Source organism: Corvus cornix, chromosome 6 (assembly GCF_000738735.6).
Source record: "Corvus cornix cornix isolate S_Up_H32 chromosome 6, ASM73873v5, whole genome shotgun sequence".
Lineage (NCBI taxonomy): Eukaryota > Metazoa > Chordata > Aves > Passeriformes > Corvidae > Corvus > Corvus cornix.
The window spans coordinates 32,621,197-32,634,247 of record NC_046336.1 but is presented as its reverse complement, the minus strand read 5'-3'; the positions used below and the strand labels follow the sequence as shown (position 1 = coordinate 32,634,247).

The 13,051-nt window shown below is 54.5% G+C and overlaps 2 protein-coding genes across 13 annotated transcripts in view; one reads left to right on the top strand and one right to left on the bottom strand.

Moving 5' to 3' along the window:
- The window catches only part of C6H10orf105 (chromosome 6 C10orf105 homolog), a 42,898-nt gene extending 41,045 nt beyond the window's left edge, over positions 1 to 1,853 (bottom strand). For 2 of the 3 annotated variants that reach the window (XR_002045705.2, XR_002045706.2), the window contains exon 1: positions 1,490 to 1,549. Coding sequence is in view for 1 of the 3 variants with exons in the window: in XM_010400700.2 (XP_010399002.2) it covers positions 1,490 to 1,820 (331 nt within the window). In the remaining 2 variants the exon portion in view is untranslated. Of the gene's footprint in view, positions 1 to 1,489 lie in introns of all 3 variants that reach the window. The other variant, XM_010400700.2, reaches the window with a different exon arrangement.
- Positions 1 to 13,051, top strand: part of CDH23 (cadherin related 23) — a 181,927-nt gene that overhangs the window by 137,978 nt on the left and 30,898 nt on the right. For 9 of the 10 annotated variants that reach the window (XM_019286531.3, XM_019286532.3, XM_019286530.3 and 6 more), the window contains 10 exons: positions 3,832 to 3,892; positions 4,762 to 4,910; positions 5,913 to 6,048; positions 6,233 to 6,621; positions 6,714 to 6,815; positions 7,366 to 7,368; positions 8,420 to 8,569; positions 9,344 to 9,472; positions 9,581 to 9,709; positions 10,655 to 10,882. In XM_019286531.3, the coding sequence (XP_019142076.3) occupies positions 3,832 to 3,892; positions 4,762 to 4,910; positions 5,913 to 6,048; positions 6,233 to 6,621; positions 6,714 to 6,815; positions 7,366 to 7,368; positions 8,420 to 8,569; positions 9,344 to 9,472; positions 9,581 to 9,709; positions 10,655 to 10,882 (1,476 nt within the window). The remainder of the gene's footprint in view (positions 1 to 3,831; positions 3,893 to 4,761; positions 4,911 to 5,912; positions 6,049 to 6,232; positions 6,622 to 6,713; positions 6,816 to 7,365; positions 7,369 to 8,419; positions 8,570 to 9,343; positions 9,473 to 9,580; positions 9,710 to 10,654; positions 10,883 to 13,051) is intronic. The other variant, XM_019286529.2, reaches the window with a different exon arrangement.

Genomic DNA, 13,051 nt, shown 5'->3' with positions numbered 1-13,051 from the left:
ATGGGAAGTGCAAAAACAACTGGGTCAGTGTTTGAGAGGGTGAATCCCTGTGTGTATTGCAGGCAGTCCCAGGGACTGGGCTTCTTGTCACCTCCTCCAAAGTGAGGTTTTCCCCTCTCTCCACCTCAAAAGTATTTTTTTATCCTTAACTAGCTCCATCCCTTCCCCTCAGCTTTGGGAGCAGAGCAGCAATCCCAAGGACCCCCTGCTCCATGGACAAGCTCCTCTGTGCTGTCCAGGCACAGAAACCAGCAGGCAGGGCTGCAGTGTGTTCCACACCAAAGGCAGCCTGAATCAAGGTTTCCACGGCTACCTTAATGCTGGCATTTACGGACTGCGTGTGTTCAGCTTGGTGACTTTATATTGTTCCTTAAGAGCCAGCCAAGAGGCGTGGACAATTCCTTCAGGCTGTTCTTGCTCCCTCGGTCATGGCTGCAGAGTTTGTCTTTTAAATTCACTTGACAGTGTTCCGTAGAAACCCATCAGGAGGGATCACACTGGTGTTTTCCCAGGCTTTTCCAGCCATGCTCTGTTCTCCTCTTGCTTCCCATCCAGCTTCTCCTCACACCCAGCTCAGCTGGCAGAGCTGGGCGTTCAGGGAAGGTCTGGGCTTTCACAGCATTGCCCCATCCCAGCATCACTCTCCCACCCAGACCCCATATTCTTCACCCTGGCGGGTTAATAAGAGATTTGCCCACCCTGGAAATGCCCTCCAGAAGGGACATCCCTGCCTGATCAGCTCCAAACATGACACATCCCCATGAGCACTTTGGGACCCAGCACTGGCCACGAAGCAGATGAGGATCAGAGGGAAAAAAGAGAAATTGCAAAAGGTAAAATGTCCCTGAGAAAGGTGGAAAGGAAGAAGAAAAAATTATTCTCATGCATAAGCAGCAGAGAAGGTTATTCTGCCCAGAACCAGGCACTGCTCCCTGGCCTGGCCCGGCTGCCTAGTTTGGCAGGAATTTTTCCATATGCTCTCCCTCCCTTTCTTCAATCTCCCGCAGAGAAAAGGCTGTTTTCAGGCACTGCCTGTGACACAGCTCCCATGAAAAGCAGCTCTCATACCCCTCCCTATCTTGCTTAGCAACACTTTTCCTGAAGCTCCCTAGCTTTTCCCAAAGTACTTTCCACCCACCTGCAGGAGGAGGAAATGCTGGACAGTACGAAACACCCGGCTTCCTGACCCAGATGGTTGGGTTCCAGGAGCAGAGGGCTCCGAGTGCTGCTGCTCCCTGTCACCCTCACTGTTAAACGGCGGAGCTGCATCCACAGGGCTTTCCCTCTCTCCCTTCCTTGGGAGAGACAGAGCAACGCGACTGGGAATGGATGCCTGACCTCACGCCCACGCAAACTTTGCATCCCCACCCACTTTCAGCCCTTTCCCCAGGCTGAGGGCAGCAGCTCTGCAGCCGGGGGGCTCCGTCTCACCCCTTGGGGTGACCTAAGGGGCCGACAGCGGCTTTGCCGCGGGGTTTGGGCTCCCTACCTCTCACCAGCCGGCCGAGCCCGGGCTCTGCCTCCCGCACTCCCGCCTTGCCGCCTCTCCCTCGGCGCTCTGCCGGCTGCCAGCCCCCTCCTCCCTTTGGGGAGGGTGGGACAGAGGTGGCACCAGGCTGGGGACAGCCTGAGCGACCAAAGCCGAGGGGCCCTGAGCCCCTTCCCGGGCTTTGCCAGCGCTGCAGTGCCCCAGAGCTGCGTCCCTTGCTGGGGGTTGAGCCCCCTGGGATGTGTTTCCCCAGGATTTGTCCCTGTAGGATGACTGAATGGTCGTGGGCTGAGCCCCCTGTGATGGGAGGGGTGGCACCTGCCCTCCACATGCCTGCCCCCCCTTTTCCCAGAAAATCTACTTTCCCCCCATTGTTTTATTGCCCCTCCTCATCCTTTTCTGACACCTTTCCAGTAGCTTGGAGGGGGGTTGAAAGGGGGCTGTGACAGGCTGGCTGTGCCTGCAGCCCACTCTATAACAGAGGGATAAAATAGGCTGGAGCTCAGCTCAGCTGCACATGATGCCTTCCACCTGCAGCAGAAAGAGCTTTTCTCCCACTGCTTGCACTCCAGTGCCATTGTTGTCCCGACTTTGGGACAGTCTGTCAAAGTACCACCTTTCCTTTGGGACCACAGCGGGTCAAACCAGCAGCAGCCGTGCTTTCCTTAGGCTGCAGGGTGGCAGGAGCACATGTTGCTTTAATGCAAACTACTGATTTTTAATAAAAAACAAATGCCTGGGCTGACTCATATCACCTAGTTTATGGACCAGAGCTTCATGCTTGGGGTGAGCTGGGAAGAGGATGGCCCAAGGGGTGTTTGCAAGGTGCAATTGGCTCATCCTGAAATGCATTCTCCTGGGCATAGTGGGGCAAGGAATGTCACAAAAAGCTGCAGAGGTTTGCCTCCCATCCCTTTGTTTTTCCTCCTCTGGCTACATGATAGCTTTTTCCTGTGCCATGCCAAGGCAGCTGGTCTGCCTGGGCATCGCTTGCCTGCTGCTGTGGGGTCCATCCATCCCACAGGAGAGGAGACAGCCCAGCTCTGCCTCAGGGAGCCCAGCGGGTGAAAGAGATGGTTTGGGAGGGAGAGCTCCGCACTGTGAAAGGGAGGTGCCTGGGTCCATGGTGAAACGTGGAGTAAGCCACAAGCAAGATAGGAACTGGTCTGGGGCAGAGGAAAACAGCATGTGTGGGCACAGGGATGAGAAATCCAGATAGAAGTCAGTATTTTCCAGGTTTTCTGCTGATGCAGGGGGCCTTGGTGGAGGGGAGCAAGAGCAGTTCAAGGTATCTCAAAACTGCAGAGGAGCATCTCTGACTCCTGTGAGTGTTGTGTGGGGCGGGGGTGAAAGCCCTCACTCTTCCCACTGCATGTGCATCCTTTGCAGCAACCTCTCCTCCTTCCAGCACAAGTTTTCTGCAGAAAAAAAACCTGCTGGATAAAATTGTAGGAAGAAGATGAGGCAGAAGATGCCTTGCAGAGGGAAGCAGGCAGTGAATAAAGGCTCAGGCATTCCCCACACCCTCACCCTGGTGACTCGCGAGCGGCCACGCTGCAGTCGAGCTTTGGGCGCTTTGTGGGGAGTGGGTTTTGCTGAGAGAAGATGCAGCGGCTCGGTGCCAGCTGGACTGGAAGCCCTGGCCCTGCTGGTCACCGCCAGGTCCTGCTTCCCAGCTGCCAACTGCTGGCTGGGGCTTTAGGGCAAGCACTGCAGTCTTGTTCAGTGACACCAGAGGGGACCCGTGCCTTGGTTTTCCTGGGGCGAATGGCAGACATAGTCCATGCCAGAACTCTGCAGTGCATCGCAACCAAGGGGTGCTCCCACCCCTGCTTGGGGGCTCAGGAGGACTCAACTCAGTGCTGAGTGCACCACACTAAGCTGGTTGCATTCACGTTTCCTTTGCTAATTTTTCCATGTGCTGCTGCTTGGGTGACTCACCAGGATGCTTCGTGCCCACCAGACACGGGAGCAGCTCCCCCTGCCCAGCTCGAATTATCCCGGCAAGGCTCCATCCCTGGTGGCATTGCCACTGGGACAAGCGTTGGAATGCAGGGTTGATGGAGGCATTCCTCCAGCACACAGACCCGTGGGATTTGTGGTGTGGTCCTCAGGCTCAGCTCCCACCTCAATTTAGCAGCTAAGGTGGCAGCCGAGCGCTCCAAAGCCCACTGTCCCTGCTGTTGGGTGATGAGGGGAGAGTAACTTACTTGGGATTGTATTTGGTAAGCTCCTCAGCTCAGCTGGAGGAGCAGGATGTCCAGCTTTGGCAGGGCGGGAGGACTAGTCCTAGTCTGGAATTCTCTGCCCTTCACCTCTCCTCCTCTGCTTTTCTCATGAAGGTGAAAGCCACTGATGCGGACGAAGGCATTAATGGGAGAGTGTGGTACAGGATTGTCAAGGGTAAGTCCGGGTGCCCCTTCATGCATCGGGGAGTTTGTCCCAGGCTCTGCCCAGCCCCAGCAGGTTGTGCTCTCCATCGTTTTGCACTTTTCAGCCCACAGAACCATTTCTCCCAGACCTAAGCAAAATTTCACCTTTAGGGCTCATTGACAGGGGATGATTTGTCATTGATGGACAACTAGATAGAATCCTAAAACCACAGAATTGTTTGGGTTGGAAGTGACTTTAAAGCTCACCTTGTTCCATCCTCCTACCGTGGGCAGGGACACCTTCCACTAGACCAGGGTGCTCCAAGCCCCTCCAACCTGGCCTGGGACACTTCCAGGGATCCAGGGGCAGCCACAGCTTCTCTGGGCACCCTGTGCCAGGGCCTCCCCACCCTCACAGGGAAGAATTTCTTTCCAGTATCCCATCTAACCCTGCCCTCTTTCTGTTTGAAGCCATTTCCCCTTGTCCTGTCCCTCCAGGCTTTTGTCCCAAGTCCCTCTCCAGCTCTCCTGGATCTCCTTTAGGCACTGGAAGAGGCTCTAAGGTTTCCCCAGAACCTTCTCCAGGCTGAACACTCCCAGCTCTCCCAGCCTGGATCCAGAGCAGAATTGCTCCAGCTCTCAGAGCATCTTTGTGGCCTCCTCTGGACTCACTCCAACACGTCCACGTTTTTCTTATTTGATGAGATTCCATAGTTCCTCCTGGCCTGACCCAGGGCCAAACACTGATGTAGCTGAGACTGATGTAGCCAGCAGTGATGGGGCTGAAGTTTTGCTCAATAATCTCCCTCTAAAAGACCCTCCCCAGGGAGGGCTCAGTGTGTCACCAGGATGGATGTACAGGCAGCGGGCACATCCCTCTCATTTTCTCCCCTCCACCAGGAAATGAGCACAACCACTTCCGCATCAATCCCAGCACGGGGCTGGTGATGCGAGGTGTGCGGCACCTCGACAGGGAGCAGAACTCCTCCCACGTGCTGGAGGTGGAGGCCTACAACACGGAGCAGGGACCCATGAGGAGCTCCGTGCGGGTAAGGACCTCACAGCCACCACGGGCTGCACAGCAGAGCAGTTAGTGCAAAATATTTGGGATGTTTGGTCCTTTCCAGCCCTTGAAGTTGTACAGGAAATTAGAAAGATCTGGCATGGAAATGCTGATGGGAAATCTCTGGGGGCTGCTCATGGGTAGAGAAGAGCTTGTTGGTGGGGGGGTTGGTTAATTTTTCTTTTTTTCTGTGACATTTTGGTGCCATTAGGCTGCTAAGTGGTGCAGCAGTCACTCAGAGGGAGTCCTGCTCACTTGGTGAGATTTGGCTCTGCTGCTGGGAAGAAGAGCTGAGCCTCAGCCTGTTGAAAACCATGTGTCCTGTCCAGGCACTATTTAAATTATCCAGGACCCAGTGGTGACAGTCTTTAGCTGCGGCACACCAGCTTCTCACGGTTTCCGCAAGCCCAGCCCTCCAGCTACGTCTAGTTTTAGACCCAGTGGTGGGGTGGGCTCTGGCTGAGTGCAAAGTGCCCCCAGCACCAGCAGCAAGCAGTAACCCAGGAGAAGGAAGTGTGCTCCCTGGGGAAACAGCAGCTCGACCCACTGAACTTAGAGCAAAATTTCCCACCAAGTCGCCAGCGTTTCTGTGTTGTGAGGTCTCCAAGGATTTGATCAGGGGATCCCAGAGGATGGAGGAATTAATGTACCCAGTGTACCTCCCTCCCACCAGGGAAGACTGACTCACTCCGACCACAGAGCTTGTTTAAATCTGTGATGTTAAACTGTTTGTGTTCACTCTCCATCACATGGTGTTTGAAGAAGAGATTATCACAGGACCATGGAATGGGTTGGGTTGGAAGGGACCTTAAAGCTCCCCTAGTCCCAACTCCCTGCCGTTGTCAGGGACACCTTCCACTACCCCAGGTTGCTCCAAGCCCTGTCCAGCCTGGCTTTGAACACCCTGCAGTGTTTCTCCATGAGTACCATGAAGGGTATGTTTCCCAAGCTTGCCCAGCTCACGCATGGTTTCTCCGGGCCTTCCCAGGTGATTGTGTACGTGGAAGACGTCAATGACGAGGTGCCGGTGTTCACCCAGCGCCAGTACAACCGCCTGGGGCTGCGAGAGACAGCAGGAATAGGGACCTCGGTGGCAGTGGTCCGTGCCACCGACCGAGACACAGGTGGGAAGGGGGGGTGAGAAACACCCAGTGTGGGGGAGATTGGCGAGATCAGCCACTGCGCGGATTCTGGCTTGGCTGGGCTGAAACCCAGTGGGATGGGCTCTGCTGGGGGTAGGCATCAGTGGTGCCTGCCTCTTCAGGGTGCTTGGTCCAGCCAGCATCACGGTTCCTGCTCCCTCCCCAGGGAACGGGGGCCTGGTGAACTACAAAATCGTGTCAGGCGCAGAAGGGAAGTTTGAGATCGACGAGAGCACGGGCCTCATCACAACCACAGACTACCTGGACTATGAGACCAAAACCAGCTACCTGATGAATGTCTCTGCCACAGACCAAGCGCCCCCCAACAACCAGGGCTTCTGCAGCGTGTACGTCAGCCTGCTGAACGAGCTGGATGAGGCTGTGCAGTTCTCCAACAGCAGCTATGAGGCCGTGATCATGGAGAACATCCCCCTGGGCTCTGAGGTTCTCCGTGTCCAGGCTCGTTCCATCGACAACCTCAATCAGATCACCTACAAGTTCGACCCCAACACCAACCCCCAAGCGCTCTCCCTCTTCAAAATCAATGGGATCACCGTAAGTAGCCTCAGCATGGTCCCTCCTGGCTTGGTTGTGCACTGTGAGCTCTGGTTTTGGTGGCCAGCACAGCTTTTGTTCATCCTTGTCAGGGTGTGATCACAGTCAAAGGCCAGGTGGATCGAGAGAAAGGGGATTTCTACACCTTGACAGTGGTGGCTGATGATGGAGGACCAAAGATTGACTCCACAGTGGTGAGTAGATTATCCCAGCTTCCTCACCATCCACTGTCAACCTCAGATCACCCACCTCTCCCACCTCTGGCATGGGACAGCGTGTCCTAGCTGAGCTCTCTGCTCCAGTTTCCAGGGTCCAGAAACCCTGATTTGGGGGAAAGCCTGATAAACAGTTTCAAGGGAGGTAAATTTAGGGGCCTTGAAATACTTCACTGTGACTTGTGTTTAAGAGGGTTATATTTAGCAGTTTCACAGGCAGCTGGGCAGGGGGTGATTTGCATTTCTGTGCCGGGTGCAGGGCCACCCCATGGGTGCCAGTGGCTCTGCTCTCCACACAGCGCTGTGCTCTTGTCTGAACCTCTCCCAGGGTGAGGGGCAGATATGCCAACCTTATCTAGAAAAAAACAAAGGGATGCCCCAACAGAGGAGCCTCCAAATTGCTGCACAGGGGTACCCATGACCCTTGGTGCTGCTGTGGTAGGATGCAGGGTTAACCCACATTTCCTCATCCCCCACTAACTCCTCATTGTTTGTGTTCTCTGTTTCTTCCTCTGCTTTCCTCCAACAGAAGGTAAGCATGTTCGTTGTGCTGGTGTCACCTTGGGGACCGGAACCCATCCCAAGTTCCACACTGAGCTGCAGGGAGAGACTGGGGTGGAGGTCTGAAGCCCTGTCCCACCAGCACCAGCCTCCCTGCCACCCTCCAGGACGTGGGACAGCCCCGTGAGCCACCCTGCTGCTGGCAAGCAGAATCCCGGCTCCCTTATCTGGTATTTGGGACAGCAGCTGCCGGATCTGCTGCAGTGGCTGAATGAGCTCTCCCTGCTCCTGGCTCTCTGTTTTTAATTCAGCAGCAACAATAACTGCATCACCCCAGGGTGCACAACTCGCTCCCCAGCTTCCTCCCGGGATGTTGTCACATTCAGCCTGGCCGCACCTGGGAGCTTGGAGCACCCATAAATAAATCCCTGGGAACAGAAAGGCTCTTCCTCTCTCATTTCTGCGTTGCCTTGCAGCACTTTGATTACAAACTCGATGAGAGCATTTCCTCTGCCTAATTGTGGCCAAGGTAGCCAGGTCCCCTTCGAGTATCTCGTGCTCGTGAGTCTTTTTCCAGGAGGGAGCTCAGGCCTCCTCCACACCCAGCTTCCCTTGTCTGAGTTAAACACCCTCAGCTCTGCCATCTTTGTGCCCATTGAGCTTTAAAGCAAATCCTGCCTCACCCAGCTGCTGTGAGCATGGATGAAATCACTGCTTGTGAAAAGTTTAGCAGGAAAGGGTCACCCTGCAGCAGCCTGAGCTGCTCTGTGCCCGGCTATTTGGAGGATAGAAACCAGAGGACGTTCCACAAAAAAATACACTGCTTGAGAACTACAGCCTTGTGCTGTTTCTCCAGCCTCAAAGCATCCCTCCTCCTCCTCCTTCTCCTTCGCAGGCAGGGATGTAACTTCAGCTCCTGGGCTCAAACAGCTGCATCATTCCCACAGGGGATGCATGACACACTGTTGGCACCTCGGAGGGGTGTGGTGTGTTGATGGCGTGCCAGGGTGCTGGGGTGTCAATGCCAGGTGGGCAGGGGTCTTGCTCCTGTCCATGCCCTGAGCCCCATGCCTCCTCCACAGGTGACCATCACAGTCCTGGATGAGAACGACAACAGCCCCCAGTTCGACATCACCTCTGACTCGTCCGTCAGCGTGGCTGAAGACAGCGCCGTGGGCAAGAGGGTGGCCCTGGTCCTGGCCCGAGATCCAGATGCAGGCAGGAACGGGCAGGTAGGGAGGGAGACATTTGGACGATGCTCTCAGGCACATGGTATGATTCCTGGGGTTTTCCTATGCAGGGCCAGGAGATGGACTCAACGATCCTTGTGGGTCCCTTCCAACTTCCATGAGGTTGGCACAGCAGTCTTAGAGCTGCCCATGGTAGTGTTTCACTGACACACCTGAAATATCCCTGAAATATACACTGAAATACCCCTGCCAGCATCCTCCCAACCCCTTCTCCTCTGCACCCCCGTGAGAGCAAACTCTGGTCATTAATGCCAGTGGTTTTGTGGGGGGTTGTGCAGTGAGTACCAGCAATCCTCAGTCAAGGCGTGCAGCAGCAGAAGAAAAACATTGTCCTTGGGCTGTCTGGGGCAAAGAGCTCTGTGGGACAAGTGTCAAAAGGAGCCCGGCAATCTGAAAACCAGCTGTGGCCTCTCCCACCGTGGGGGCCAGCAGCAAAGTCCTTGGCAGGCTGAGCAGGAAGCTCTCTGGCATTTGTTATTTTCATTACCCTGCAGATGAGCATTAATGAAGTCCTATCACCCCAGTAACAAAAATTGCTGGCAGCATAGGAGCTGTGGCTGCGACGGGGGTTGGCCCTGTTAGCTTTGGGGTGGCTGCAGTAAGACAGCACACCTGTGGATCCCACTACATTGGGCCTTTTCAAAAGCTGAGACATCTTGAGGGGATGCTGGATTTATTTTTGTACAGTCTCCTTTCTCTCCTTCCTCCTCAGCATCACTCTGCCTGCCTGTTTTTCTTTCCCTGTGATGTTTCCAGGTGACTTTCTTGCTGACATCAGGGAATATCGGCCGGGCCTTTGAGATCCGTACCACCAACAACACATACGGTGAGGTGTTCGTGGCACGGCCGCTGGACCGGGAGCTGCTGGATCACTACACCTTACGGGTCAGCACCAAACCAGCCCTCTCACCCCTTGGGCTTCTGGTTTGAGCACCGAGGCTGTTTTCGTGGATGTGTGAGCTTCAAAATAGCTTTTTTCCCCCCCAACTGCAGATCCAAGCGTCAGATGGCGGCGTTCCTCCCCGGAGGAAGGAGCACACTCTGCAAGTGAACATCCTTGATGTCAATGACAACCCCCCTGTCATCGACAGCCCTTTCGGCTACAACGTGAGCGTAAGCGAGGTGAGCACCCAGCTGCTCTCCTTCTGTCCTCCCAGGGTGAAGTCTGACCACAAGCCAGGTGGGGACAACGGAGTGTCCCTTGCAAACATCACTTTGGGTCATTTAAGCATTAGTGACCCCTTGCAAACCTCATCTTTGGTCATTTGATGGTTGATGGCCCCTTGCCATCCTCACCTTGGGTGTTGTAAGGCTTGGCAACCCCTTGAAAGCCCACACTGGTGATGTACTCCTAGTTTTGGGGTAGAAAAAAGCTCTACAAGCAACTTAAGCCTGTGAGGCTGCAGGGACCAGCCGGAAGGAGAAGTGGCTACACACCCATGGAAATGCCACCAAAGTGACAAAAGAGACGGCGCAGTGCAGAATAGGAATGGCTTTCAGGAAGCAGCTTAGCAAGGGCTAGATAATAAAGCAATAAAACACAATCAGGCATGAAAAACGACGACTTATTTCCTGACAGTTTAATTCCTGGACTGAGGCGGGGGGGATTCTCAATTTGGTGATGAAAAATGAAATATGAGTAATAGCCAGTGCCACTTAGCTGTGAGGAACTGCTGCTCATAATTTATAGCTTAGCATTAAGGATATTGCCCTGTTAGGGTTTTCTTATCTATTTAATACATGTTCAGAGCAGGTTGAAGAACAGAATTTCTGTTTTGATTTCCCCCATAATGGGACTATCCAAAAATAATTAGCCGAGCTCCAGGTCCATTACACAGCCTTCACCTTTGCACACACTCTGGGTTTGATGCTCTTCCAGGCTGTGCCAGACTAGATAAGACCTAATGTGCAGGTTTCTGCTGAGCTGCTGGGTGTTGGAACAGTGAGTTTGGAGCCTCAAGCACCTCAGTGCCCTCTCTATATTAAAATTACATTATTAATTAGGTATTTTATATGTGATGAGGCTTGTGGGATTTACGTCATGTATCTCTGCTGCTCACCCCGCAGAATGTCGGCGGTGGCACGGCGGTGGCCCAGGTGCGTGCCACCGACCGGGACATCGGCCTCAACAGTGTCCTCTCCTACTACATCACCCATGGGAATGAGGACCTGACGTTCCGCATGGACCGTGTTACCGGCGAAATCGCCACCCGGCCCTCCCCGCCGGACCGCGAGCGCCAGAGCTTCTACAGCCTTGTGGTCACTGTGGAGGACGAGGGCACCCCCTCCCTGTCGGTGAGCCACCAAAATGGTCCTTTCAGGGGCAAGAAGGGGCTGGGTAGCCCTGTGGGAGTGAACTTGGCATCGAGTGTGGAACGTGAAAGGGGAGAAAAGGCACAGGGTGTGATGTTTCTGTGACTCGGGGTCCAAACCTGCTGTGCACAGATTTGGTTCAGAGGCTACTTCAGTGCCTGGTCTTGCAGGACCCTCCCTTGCAGTCGTTCAGCAGGCCTTATCTCCCACCTCCAAATGCCAGAACTATGGGGAAGTGTGCTGGCTGCTGCTGCCCTGCTCACAGGCTCTGCAGGTGCTGGGTCTGGAAGGTCTCCAGACATTGCCCACCCACCTCAGCACGGGGAGTGGCTGGAGCAGCAGCTCAACCACAGTTCCATTCACCATTGACACATGTGTCTGCTGTGGTCCTTATGTGGTCAGTGAGAAGAGCTCTGGTGATTTTGACAAGGGCCTGGAGTGACAGGACAAGGGGGGGAATGGCTTCAGACTGAAAGGGGGTTGATACGAGGCCCCACCCATTGTCCCGTGACCTGGGGAAGTGACTGTCTTGTTTGGCTCATTATTTGTGCCCCTGAGGATGACTCTGGCATGGGAGAGTCAAAAGAGCAAATACCATGTGGGGCATTTTCCAGCTCTGAGTCCCTTCTAACCCCACGTCTCTGTAGAGAGGTGAGTCAGCACCCACGTGCACAAATGGTGAGTGGGCTGATGCCTCTCATGACACTGCCATCCTTCCTGTCCCCCACCTCCACCTGCTATCTCTCACTATCTCTCTGCTCTGCCAACGGAGCTCTGTCTGCAAAGCCCTGCTCTACATTGTGATGAAACAGGTCACAGCCAGCAGTGCAAACTGTGATTCTCACTTCAGGCTTTGCAGTCTCAGCTCCTCCCTCCTGGTTAGTTCACACTCCAGCTTCTGCACACCATCTTTTCCATTAGTTGTATTGTCACTGAAGCTTAAACCAAGATAAGTCTCTTCCCCCAAAATGAGAGAAGGCAGCTTCATGTGACTGCAGCACATGATGCCACCAGCTTCTCCTTGTCCCCATCACCGATCCTGGTGTGCTGAGGAATGCCGTGTGCTGAGCTGGCAAATCCCATTGCCATGGCAATGCCCTCTTCCCTTCCTGGTGCCAGTGAGGACAAATGGCACAGCTTATCGCTTCACGCTGCCAAGGCGGTGTCCCAGCAGCCCTGCCTGTCCCCAGAGGCTCTGCTGTGTGCCCACCATGTCACGAGCACACATTATGCCAGCAGCAACAATCCAAATCCCAGCGACACAAAGTGCCCAGTGACCCAATTCCTGAGTGCAGAGAAGAGCTTTGGCCCTTTTCAGAGCTGGAGGACACTCAGGTCTTGTGAAAGGCTGTCCGGCATATCACTGGGTGCCTGCTGGCCTCATGCCTGGGTGGGGAAATTACGTCTGTCAAGGGCTTGCTGCCTGCCAGAAACTCTGCTTTCACAAGTAGGTCCAGGCTGATGCAACCATGCACAAAAGGGGATGATTGTTTGTAATTTGTACATCCATCCATGGGCTTCAAGATTTGGCCTTCTCTGTGTGGGAGAGGCAGAGGAGACAGAGCTGAGAGGGCTATGAAGTCCTCACTTGGAAATGGTGATTGGGATACCCACGACAGCAAGGGAGCAGGGAAGACTGGCTGAGAGGATTCTCCTGGGAGCTGGAAATGCAGGAACAAAAGGACAAAATGCTGCTGATAAAAGGAAAATATTTTCATAAAAAAGCATCACAGGAGAAAAAACCTTCACAGGCTGGTGAGCTACAACTGGAAGGTGTGTGGGAATTGCAGGAGTCACCTGGGAGCTGTCTGACCCTGGTGCAAGCCAGCAGCTGCACCTCTCCAAGGGTTTGCCCTGCTCCAGAGTGGTCGGGATGCTTCCTGCAGCAGCAGGAAGGTCTGCCCAAGGAAGCTGCAGTACCCCAATGAACTGGGACAGGGATCCTCCTGGCACCCACAGCCCCAGGCACTGGTGGCTCCAGCAAGGCAGCGTGGATCCTCACTGCCCAGATGTTGGTCTTGCAGGTGGGTCACCTTCACCACGAGCATCTGTGTCACCTTCTCCATGGTAGTGGGGGCCAGGGTGGGGTGCCAGCACCCCATGCCAGGACTCCTACTCCAGAATGTGTGGAAGCCTGGGAAGCCATTTCTT